Raw genomic sequence first — 12,641 nt, 5'->3', positions numbered from 1 at the left:
CACACACACACACACACACACACACACACACACACACACACACACACACACATCTTTAAGGAGGCTAAATCAGTTGACCAGAGTGCAAAAACATAACACAGTCAGAAGTAGAAGCAGAAGCTGTCTCAACATAATTGCATGTTCTGCATTCCACTGGGCCTCACAAAGTTGAATCCTCCTCACCCAAATGATACCACAAATTACCCAACCCAAAATATGCAAAGCCACAGCGACCCATTAAACTCGACTTTCCACTCAGTTCTTCTCAAACTGTAAACAGTGTTTAATCCCTTCCCTTACCTATACATTTCCTCCTTTTTATTTTTAGGGAATTTAGAGCATTTAAAAAAACCCCACACCTGTTAGAATGGGTTGTCTGCTAGCTGGAAGGTTAACGGTTCAATTACAGGCTTCCCTAGTTCTGCATGTTGAATTATCCGTGGACAAAATGCTAGACTCAAAGTCCTTTTCTCATTCCTAAGATTAATTTTAATGTTTCAATGTCTCATTTGTCAGCCACTCCGGCCGCTTTTATGCTCACTGCTTACCCCGTGTCGCAGAGCGAGACAACATTTACATCATATCTGCGACTGTGTGATGATGTTGCAGCAGCGTGCAAAGCAACCAATGTGGAAAAGTGTACAGCAAAGTATACTGGTGCTTTCATTGTCTGTGTAATTCACACCTCTGCCTATTCCTCAAAGCACTTATCTCAGTTGATTGGCTTGTAAACAAAAAGACCATGTCAAGTCAAACCAACCACCCTCAAGTAGCTTGTGCTGCTCTCCGGGCATGATATAATTCACCTATTCTGACTTTAGAGCTTATTTTAACCTGCAATATAGTGTAATTGTCCATAGGCAGGAGTATGTTTTTTTTCCTGTATGGGGCTTCTACTCCTCAATGAGCTGATCCCATGGAATAGTAGACATTTCCCTTTTCTGAGGGCGACATGTCCTGATCTCTCTGAATCTGGGCCTAGATCTGCTCCCCAGAGGCACTGTGTATGGAGATCTGCATCAGACTGTTCTTGAACAGTGGCTACGCTATCAGGGACGATCAAAGCGCACAAGGTTGAGTTCATATCTCTGAAGACATTGTTAACAGTCTAAGCCTGTCAGTACCCTCTTCAAACACTAAGTCTACCCCCGAACAATCCAGGGCTTCACTGAAGCCTGACCTGGCATTTGTGTCTGGAGTTGTTGGTTCATTTGTGCCTGTTATCTTGACAGCTGAAAAACATCTGAAAAACAAAAGGTTCAACATGCAGTCTCCTGTTTTTGTTTTGCATGCTTTTTTGGACAGGAGCTTTGAGCAGTGTTTTCAAGTTGTGCAGCATCAAGCTGGTCCTCACCACTCACCTTTTGTTTAAACTGAACAGCTTTCCTTAAAGTGTATCCCAAGCAGTGCAAATCACTGTGTCCTCACTTGGATAAAGGGGCTACTTGCTAACTTGAGACTTTAAAATGAGACATTGAAAATGCCAAGAATGACCACTTTAGGTTACATGCATAACCTCCGTTCTCAGAGTAACATGCGTAAGCTCGCCTCAGCCCTTCTTGTTGGGGAAATATGATAAGTGCTTACCTTGAGTAATGACTGCATAGTAGTTCAAGCCACTTAAGGGTTGGTGGTTCAGTCTGACATGGTCACCAGCCATTCAGAATTGGCATACTGAGGCAAATTCCTCTGAGAAATGTGAAGGGAGGCACATCCCACAGTAAGACATCTCACTCATGTTACTCTGAGAACTGTGGTTACGCAAGTAACCTAAAGTTCCTTTGGTTAGCCTTCTGTAAGAAGGATATGAATTGCTATTTAATGGCTGTTTACTGAGTAAGAGGGAGGAGAGACAAATCCCTTTGGGGTTGTGTCAGGAAGGGTATCCAACATTAAAACTGCCAACCCACTGTGACGATCCCTTGTGAATAAGGGAGCAGCTGAAAGTAGGTTTACTATATATATGAGTCAGAGAGCATGGGTCATGCTTTGTGTGATGAAGAGGAACTGTAACCTTTTAAGGCCAAACATAATGACATGTTTCTTGTATGATGCCGATACTGACTGCCGATTATAGGACAGTGCATTGAGAAATGACAATACTTTTTTATGATGGTTTATTCATTTTGACATAAAGTTATACTGTAAGCAAAGCAGTATTGATAGTTAATACTAAGCCTTAGTAGAAGAGACAGCCCAAAAAACACAAAAGTAGAAAAGAAAAATGATGAAAGGTATAAAAGGTATTTCACACTGCTTCATGACGCTGAGTACAAGTTAGCCGATTACAGAGTTTTAGTTGTAATCTTTAGATGATCTTAAGTTGGATTAGACTGAAATAGCTTTGATGAAAACCTAACTGTTTTCCAAGCTGGCTTTGCCCACCGCTCATTTTGTAAGCATAAGACTTGATCGTGTTCACTGAACAGTTTACTTTGTATTATAAAACACTGGTCAGTGATTAGATCAATTTTCTTTGCAAGCTCCTTTGATTAGATCAATCATTATGTTTAAATAAGTCGTAACCTGATTCTTTTTTGTCAAACTGAGAAATAAGCAATACTGACATGTGTATTTCTTTTAATTTAAGTTCCTCACCTCGTTTGTGAAAACTTTGGAGTGAAGGAAGTGTCTGCGGAACACTTTGACAATGAGGTCCAGCTCTCTCAGGTACTGCCGCTCCTCTGCGATTTCAAGCCTCACCAGGTCATCATACGTGAGCTCCCCCGAGGACAAGGGCTCCTCTGCACACTGCGACATCAACCCAATATCCTCCTCTTGGTCAAACATGTCCATCAACACCTGGAAACAGGTAGCAGTGACAACCAGTCAGTGTCATTGAAAAGAAATTCTTCTCTCCTAATCATGTTTGACAACTTTAGCTTCTCACTTTGTCTGCACACATGGACACTTTGATGTCCTGCTGGGTGATTTCAAAGTGCCGAATGTTGCCAACATAGTTTCCTGCCAGTTTCAGTATATCTGCTGATATGTATTCAAGCACTGCCACAATGTATAGGGACACATGGTAGTCCACTTTGTAGCCCAAAACCTCCTGTTGAAAGAAAAAAGGAAAACCCACAATGAGACATTAACTATAACACAGCAGTTCAAAGGGTTGAAAAATAAAAGCGAGGACAGCGCTGAGGATGAACAGGACAGCGAGCTGTCAAGCATCCTTACCTTGAGCAGTGGATGTATTTTATCCACAGGAAGTAGTAAGGGGTGTCTTCTCCTGCGTTTCTCAATGGCTGACTGGGCATCTGCAATTGCCCACTTATCTATAGGGTGGGGGAAGGTTTTCTGGACGCGTTCCTGATTTAAGAGAAGAGGAAATGTTACTTTTCCTCATCAAGAATATGAGTACAAACATTAAGAAGGATGAACTTATATTAAAATAAAGTAAGTGTGTTTGAAATGCTTCTGTTGAATCATACGTTTCCTAAATGGAAAATGCCGGGACACCCAGTGGGAAAATTAGCTCACAATCTGTTTCATTGTTCTTCCTTACATCATTAATATCTTCTTAGAAAATAAATACTACAAGAGATTGTAAAGGCCTTACGTCTACATCTTGCACAGTGCGAGGCTGAGCCACACACAGCATGTTGAGAAGCTGCAAGATCAGCTCCTCGATATACTGGAGGGCATCCTCCTTTGCTGTCAGGTTTGGGTGGACCTGCTTCTGTACCTGAAAGTTACAGAAAAACAAATAAGTGTCAGATATGGCAAAAATTTGTCAGTCACCATAATGTGGAGTGATATTATTTTTCATTCAGTAAGACAGAAAAAAAGAAAAGAAAAAAAAAACCCCAACATGCTTCTGGCACTGTTGACATGACGTAAAGTGCAACTGTTTAATATATCAAAGTGATGTTAACATCTGGTATGATGCAGCTCAGCTGGCCTCACGCACAATTACATCAGCCTACAGTTACAATGACTGGCTGAATATAAACATTTTTTCTTGGTTTTAACAAGGTGTTTATTCAGATTTTAGCCCACACACTAAATCTACTAGCTCAGTTTCATTCAACACTAACTTGAACATTACAACTCACTTGTACATTTATTTTGGACAAAGCTTCTTCTTCTGATGTGAAACCACATAAGTTTTGTTTTCCTTCAGCTGAGTTAAACATGAAGCCCACAAATGACTAAGCTATGATTAGCCAGTGATGCTCACTGATACTCAGGCGTAAACACAATCATCATATGACTTTCTGCAGAAAATGAGACACAACTTTAGTATCAGGAAACATCTCACTTAAGTAACTGGCAACAAAAAGCATTTAATATACTGAAAAAGTTACCTAATGCAAGTTTTAATGAAACACTCTTTTTGCTGCTTCCAAGGGAGCTCAGACAAATGCATGTCTAAACTCATACTTACTATACTTAAAAACTATACTTTCTCTAAATTTAGTTTTGTACCTACATTTACGGGAAACTAGCCAACTCTGTCGACCCTATAAAACCACTGATGACTATGAGCTCATGCACAGCAGATGATAGAGTGACATCATAGCAGGAGAGGAGGTGTGTAGATGGCACCTGGCAAAAAGCATTACAACTCTGAGGAATGTGATTGTGCCTGCAGTCCTCTACAGATCCATATAATTCTGCATTAGCCATTCCCAGAGAATAATCATAACTAAATATTTACAACGAAGTCTTAAATATTCAACTCCAGCTATTATGTATCTATACTAGGGCTGAACGATTATGGAAAATAATCTAATTGCGATTTTTTGCCCCAATATTGCGATTGCGATGCGATATGCGATTATTTTTTAAGGTCTTTGTCTTCTGTATTATTAAACAAAGACAAGCAATACATCATATAGTATGGCCAATACTATATTACATTAATTTTAAACTGTTCTTTCCTGGAAGACAGACCTCTGTTATGATGACATGAGGTGATGCATGAATTGATGACTGACATTTTTATTTAACTTCTTCAATCACAACAGTATATTTGAACATTCACAATAGTTTATTTTTAGCTTACAAACATCTGAGCATAAAGTGCTGACAAGGAACCCTGGTGTAAACATTAAAATGAAAGTCAGTACAATGTGCAGATTGCAGAAATATACATAAAAAAAATCAGTGGCTTTACCACACTCAGTTTTTCGACATCTGTGAACTACTAGACAGTCATTCAATTAAAAAATAATATTAAATAAATAAAACTAATAAATAAAAAATGCACACATCTTACTGATCTCTGTCAGTAACATTACACATAAAGTGCAAACATAATAGCAATTGTATAAACACACACACAAACACGCCTTTAAAATTTAAAGACGTGAAATTGGACGGTCTAGTTCTGATTAGCGTCACCGCTGTCTCGGTGGAGTTTAATAAACTCGGCCGTCTGCTTCTTGCTATCTAAAATATAACCAGACACTGGTGTAAATTCTCGACTGTCTCATACTTCTGTTTAATAAGTTTTCTGTTTGACGTTTAGTCAGCTGTGTGAAAACCAAGGAGGAACCCACCCGGGGGGATTAATAAAGTTTTATTTTATCTAATCTAATAACTTTAATCTCAGCCAAACCGATTTACTCACGAACAAACAAAACACTGAAAAAAGCCCAACAATAACGTTTTTAGGTTGTCTAAGTGACTTATATATTACGTTTAACCCGAGCAGCGAAACTCCGCGGTGATCTGAAAATGATGTGCCGGGAGTTGTGCCGTTCTTGGCCGCATCAGTAATCCTCGAGCTCTCGGCTAGCTGTCGAGCTAGCCGGAGGGTAGCAGACGCCTCTGAAAACGTCGAAGCACTTTTGCAAATATGGGATATCTTGATAAACCGAGCAGATATTTGATGTTTACACAACTACTTTCTCGCCTGAAAATATGTTAAAAGTTTATTTTGTGACCCAGAAAGATTAGTATGAGTAATTTTAAAACTTAGTAGCGGCCGCCATTGCTGGAAACTGGAGTTTGGCTGGGCCGCGCTATGAATTCTGGGATATGGTAGTAATTTGGACAGCCTTCGGCGCGTCGCTGTGACGTAATCGGTCTACAAATGCGGCCTCAGGAGGATGCAGCCCATGAATTTGGACATGTCCAGAGTATAATCGCAGCCTTTGCGGTTAGAAAATTGCACTTGATCATGTCGCGATATTATCGCAAATGCGATATATCGTTCAGCCCTAATCTATACACTGAAAAACAAGTAAAAAAGACTGCTTTTAAGGTTGGAAACAAATCTAAAAGACATACAAGCGATTAGGCTATGGCACACCAATCAACAAGTAAGATTCATAAGTTTCCTATAAAAAAATAAAATAAAATCAGGAATCAGCAATCGAACACACGAATACTTCTCCACAAAATTAACTGCAAGACAATAAGTCTTTTAAACAAGTATCATCTCAACTGAAAAGGATTTAGAGCTCCTTTCTGCAGATATATGAATTCACCCAGGTTTGCTCTGCAGCGGGACTCCTGAGGGTGCAACCAGCCTGACAGAAGGTGTGATTTTACATGCTGACAACAAAGAAGGTGTGGCTGCATCAGGTCTACTAAGAAAGAGTAACTCCACCGCCCCCAAAATACCCTCCAGCTACCCAAAAGTTGCCGTCATTTGGGCCGTGCCCTCTCACAGGAATGCTGTCAGTTGAGATACTATTATAGTATCCAAAGTAGTCTTGGAGGAGAAGGAGAAAAAAAAAAAGTTGTGGCAGAAAACACAAGCAGAGAGGTGGATAGAAAATGAACCTGGTTTCTTACAAAAGCCTGTTCACATGCTAGTGATGGAATTACCCTGGCATATTGTAAAAGTGATGAGTTATGATGACAAAACTTTGCCCCCGGATTAAGGAATGTGAGAGGACCGTTAAAAGGTCGATGCAGATCGCGCTTCATGCATTCCTCTTCTGTGACTTAACAGAGACTCAGCAAAAGCAGGATGTCCCCCGTCTCAAGTTTGACTTCATTTATTTGGGATAGAATAATTATCAGAGAATAGAGGAGTACAGAAGTGTCTCTAGGGGATTATAAAAGACCCCTTTCTCAGCCCTCCTTTTAGTTTACATTCTGATTAACTGAATTCAGATGCTTTTCAAAACGAATGGAGCTGGAAAGTCTGAAGCTACAGCTTGGTCTCATTGAGGTTTCTGTACATCATTTCTGTTTTGATGCACACTCACAAGACCTAACAGTTAAAAATATCCCACACATATAGGCTCTACTCGGGAAAAAAAATACATATCAAAGCAGAAGTACGTTAGGAGATAGATCCTTTTTAACCACAAATAGGCATTTGACCAAATTCCACAGGACACCAGGAGCTGTGAGTCACCACACTGAAACTACGGGGGTTTCCCCTGACTCCATTCACAGAATAGTTGGCCCGTTTCAGAGAGGCCCACATCCAACAAGTGTCGGCTATCTCCAACAATGTCGGGACGGGAAACATTGTAAGAAAAAGACATGAAACTGAATGCTACTTGAATAAAAACATAATAATTCAAAGACAATACACAGAACTGGAACAGAGCTTAAGACGTAATCAAATAAACTGCTGCATACACCCGCAGTACAATACAAAAAGGAGTTCAGTGTAAAATTCAGTAGGGTTACTAACTAATTTCAATTAACGGTCAATTTTCTACAAAAGATAAGAAATAAAAATACATAAAAGTTCAGTGTGTTTGCGTTTCCTCTTTCACAACACAATAAATTTATTTTTCAATAGCTGCAGGTATGTCAGTTATTTTCTTACAATGTTGCTATATGCTAAATCTACACTGAAACGACACCAGGTGAATCTGTTTTCAACAAGGACATCTGACGAGAGGACTGACAGAGCGGTGGCTTGTGCAGGTATGACTGTGGCTCAGTGTATTATTTACAGTACTGTTGCAACTTGATCCTAATGGGTAGTGGATGTAACAAGGTCTAATATAGTTGGCGGCATACATCGAAGTAAACGCAAGCAAAGTGAAAGTAATCGAGTGGAAAAATGGCTGGGGAACTCCTGAATTTGAAATGCACTCAGCTCAACTCAGAGAATCTGCAACGCAGAGAAATTCTCAGGGTAGGAAAATCAACTGTTTAATCTGAGAAGCACCACAAAAGGTGTACACAAAACATGCTTCAGACTAGAGCTGTGCAATTATTCTAATTTTAATTTCAATGTCAGATTTGGCTTCCAGCAAATATTAAAGCAAGACGCTCGACATAAAGAGATTATTGTGGCGCATTCTGTTTTGCCTTTCAGCACATCTTTTTCCCCTTCTTCTGTCTTGGCCTATCCATAATAACCCTCTATAATTAAAGCTCAAGGAGCTATACCAAATAAAAATATGGCTTAAATCCTCTACAGTATTGGGGTAATTGTGTTAAAGTACTGCAGCTGTAATAATCTAGCAACCCTACTTTAGATGCAAAACTAAAAGATTAGTCAACATTATGAATTTTTATATATATACCCAATATTTCAAAGGCTGAAAAGCTAGTGCAAGCAATGCATTATCTTTTTAATAATACCTGTCATAATTTTTGTGCCATTTATCAAGCAAAAAATACCAAATATTCACCCTCACAGTATGAGTTGGGTGGTGGTGATGTTGCAGCTCATGGCCAACAAAGAAAAAGTTATCAACAATGTTTAGGTGGGTGGCAAATCACCCACATAAATGCCAGGAGTTCTTAGAAGAACATCATATTGCAAGGAAATCAACAGTTGCTCCCTTAAGGGGTCTGCCTCCATCTCAACCTATCCGTAGCCTCCTCGTCTGTCACACCAACCCCCAGCATGTCTTCCTTCACCACATCCATGAATCTTCTCTGTGGTCTTCCTCTCTTCTGCCTGTCAATGAGCTTCATCTTTTACATCCTTTGTCTTTCAATATTCTTCCTTTGGACACTACCAAGCTCCTTTGTCTCCAAAACACTCACCCTGAGCTATCTCTCTGATCAACTCATTTCTAATCTTGACCCTCCTGGTCACTCACAATAAAAAGCTTAACATCTTGAGCTCTGTCACTTTCAGCTCTGCCTCCTGTCTTTTTGTCAATTCCACCATCTGTAAGCCATCATAGGAAGTCTCAGTACCATCCTTTTCCCTCTTGATGCTAAAGTGCTACCAACTTTCAGTGGTCTTAATGTTTTTTCTTTAAAATTTAAAGTAGGGTACAAGCTTACTAGATAGTTTCCAAATTAAAAATGATTTAATTGAGACCCAAAGGTGAGCCATGCTGTAGAAAAACATTCTTGGCCTTTCTGAGAGGAGTCTGGTTCATCATTAATAAAAATCAGTCAATAGAAACAGTTAATTAGATTGGTAGTTTACACCCAACTGCTACATGTAGGCAAAGACAATGAAATTAAAAGCACCTCGACCATATGTAAAGCTTCATGCACACACTCCTATGCCATGTTAAGGTGTTCAGTTTCATGGGTCAGCTCCATTAGGAGGGGAAAAGCTAGAGTACAGGAAGTCCCAGTGCTCACTCACTCTCACTTTCTCTCTTCCAACCCCCCCTTCTGCTCGCTCTCCACCCGCACAGAACAAAGCCTCCAGGGAGAGCAGCTCATAGCAGTAGGCTGAGAGATATTAATGTGCATGTACAAGGAGGCAGCAGCAGCAGCAGCAGGTTCATGCTACACACAGACTGGACAGGCTGGTCCAAAAGGAGAGGTATTCAGAGGCACACAAAACCCACTCAGTGTCTACATGCCTGCCAGGAATTTTAAACACAGACTGACTGGTTTGATGAGGAGAACTAGCACATAAGTTAGCGAAAATGTTGTCCAACAATCATTTGACAGGGTTTCCACCAGAAAAGTATTCAAACCTGGAGGCTGCAGTTGGGTGGGGTTGGTTCAATTTAATGTCGCATAGGATTAATGCAAAGCTACTTTAACAGTAATCATTAATTGTGTGGCGACACAGAGAAACAAGAAAGCTGTGTATGTGAAGTTCTACCGAGGAGGGAGGAGCGATTATTGCCAGTATGTGTGTGAAATTATATTTAACTGTGTTTATATGCAGGAATAAATGATTTAGACTATTGGTGTCAAACATAAAGGACCAGGGGCCAAAATCTGCCCACGAAAGACTTTATTTCAGCCGACTGGACAGCTTTGGAAAATGTGAAAGAGGGCATAAATTTTGGACTTAAGTGTATTTTTACGAGTTTAACTGCTTTTCCTACTGATTAACACCTCCAACATTCCCATTCATATTCCTCCATAGTAATAGATAAACAATTAAATTACAGAAACCTTCCTGTTTTTTTCACGCCATTTACTATAGGAATGTTTCAAAATTGTTCTGCAATCATTAAAAAAAGGAAAAGGAAAAAAGGAAAAGGCCTTTTTTTTTTTTTTACCAAAACTTTGTTTTATAATTAAGATGCTTAGAAACAGATTTCCTTTATTTACTCCCTGAGAAAACTATGTGGTCAGTAGCTGACGTAACTGACTAAACAAAATTAAATAATACAATATATTTCAAAACTTTATTTTCTCTGCAGACAATAGGGCTGTGCGATATGAACAAAATCTCATATCCCGATATAAGAATTCTATCGTCCCGATAACGATATAAATCACAAAAATTTAACATTTTCTGTAAATTAAGTGAATCTCGGGCAGCTCGTCTTGCGTGAAGTGTTTCCAGCTGTGCGTAGTGTACCTGGAGTCGAGTGTTTTAACCGATGCATGAAACTATACATATTTAGACATAAGTTGTAACGGCCGCCGTTTTCTTTGTGAGTATTTATTACACGGCGTGCTGCGGGGAAAAGCCTGTTCTAACGTTTGAGTCTAAGGTTTATTTTTTAGCACCTGGCGGCTCTTTTTTAATTCTCATCCGTAAATAATCTGCTCTTTCATGTGATTCAGTTCATTTTGAAAAGTCTCAACAGGATCTTGAGCTTTATTGTGAAAGGTTTATGTGAAACATAAAAAAGCGGACACGCGATGGTGTTACCGTCGTTGTTGCTAACCACAACGCATAAAAACAGGTGCTTGTCAGTCCATAGTGTGGTTATATTAAATATACCGGTAAGAGAAAGTGAGAAAGAAGAAATTAATATAGCCACTACAGTGACCATCAAAAGGATGAAAAAATATTGCTGTAAACAGTTTATTTTGCGACACCACAAAACAAACTATAGCATAAAATGAAATGATAGACGTTTTTATATCGTCATGCGATATATATATCGTTATATCGAACAGCCATAGCAGACGATGTCCAAACATTAAGAGTGTGACAAATATTAAGGGTTTAAAGACTGGGTTTGACACTCCTGATTGAGATGTAATCAAAGGAAAAAAAAAACTGGTTGGATATTATCCATCCATCCACTTCCGCTTTTCCTTTTCAGGGTCGCAGGGGGTACTGGAGCCTATCTCAGCTTCATGGTTGGATATTAGCTATTAAAAATTGTAATTGTTTTTTAAGCATTTTTATGCATTAAAACAGGAACAATATGCTAATGAGTTACATTATGCAATGGAATATTTGCAACGTTGGTCTCAAAAAACATTTTTTTGAAAAAAAATCCCCATTGCATGTCTACATGACTTGCAGTGTTCAGCCAGTCTTATAATAAACTCGGGAAAACCCTGTCTACAAAAAAACCTGGTAAAGCTTAAGTGAGGTCGACAAGGGCTTTGTTTAGTCCAAACCCAAGCCACTTATTTATTTTTGCATTACTAGATGCGACGATATGAGCAAGAAAAGATCATTCTTCTTTTCTTTTAAATGTAAACTATTTCTTTTTATACAGGAATTATATTGCACCAATGAGCTAATAAGAAACTCTATTATTGTTTCTTTCATTTAATAGATGCAATGACAACTGAATAACTAAAAGCATCAAATCATCAGCTGAATAATCCTGTTTCTGTTTCATCCACTTGTCTCCAATAATAGAAAATCTGTTCTGCACATCAGAGTGCAGTGGATGCAAAAGGCAAAAACAGATGCAGGTCAGTGGTACACAAAATCTGCTTGCATGCATCAAGTTTCATCATCTTGGTTACAACTCAGTTGTAGTGTGATCAGGTGCTGTGTGTCTTCACAATAGGAGAACAGAAAGGTTGGAGGTAATAATAGAGGCAGGAGGGTGTTGATACAGGGTTAACATTTCTAATTCAATTGATTATTCTCCTAGCTATGTATATATGCCCTGCATCAGGCTCAGGTTGCAGGTAATATGTATGTGTCTGTGTGTGTGTGTGTAGGAGAGGTGGGAGTGGGGCTTGTTATTATACCCGAGCATGTGTCACTGTTTGTGATTCATGCCATGACATCATCTGCATTACAACCAGACTGTCTGGGGAACCATGAGGCAGAGATCAACTCTGAGACAACAGGCACACGCAAACACATTAAAAATACACAGACACAAAAGACGCACAGATCTGAGACATAAACAGATACAACTTCCACTACAATGCTAAAAAGCAAGCACACACACACACACACACACACACACACACACACACACACACACACACACACTAAACATTTAGCTACCAAAATGTCTTGTGCCTGCATTGTTCAAACTGGTGTGTTGTTAAGACTTGCTCCTGCAAACCAAGGAGCTTGGAAAGAAAAGCGACTGGACTTCTTTGAGTTTCTTAAAGACGTCTCATGT

General features: G+C 39.4%; 1 protein-coding gene across 1 annotated transcript in view; it reads right to left on the bottom strand.

Moving 5' to 3' along the window:
- Positions 1-12,641, bottom strand: part of sos2 (son of sevenless homolog 2 (Drosophila)) — a 40,695-nt gene that overhangs the window by 19,836 nt on the left and 8,218 nt on the right. The window contains exons 2-5 of the mRNA XM_005736733.1: positions 3,566-3,691; positions 3,184-3,315; positions 2,891-3,055; positions 2,599-2,802 (exon numbers count right to left, since the gene is read on the bottom strand). Of these exons, the coding sequence (XP_005736790.1) occupies positions 2,599-2,802; positions 2,891-3,055; positions 3,184-3,315; positions 3,566-3,691 (627 nt within the window). The remainder of the gene's footprint in view (positions 1-2,598; positions 2,803-2,890; positions 3,056-3,183; positions 3,316-3,565; positions 3,692-12,641) is intronic.

The sequence above is a fragment of the Pundamilia nyererei genome, unplaced genomic scaffold, assembly GCF_000239375.1.
Source record: "Pundamilia nyererei isolate P.nyererei 1_Seehausen unplaced genomic scaffold, PunNye1.0 scaffold00070, whole genome shotgun sequence".
NCBI lineage: Eukaryota > Metazoa > Chordata > Actinopteri > Cichliformes > Cichlidae > Pundamilia > Pundamilia nyererei.
The sequence above is the reverse complement of the archived record's forward strand: the minus strand, read 5'-3'. Positions and strand labels throughout refer to the sequence as shown.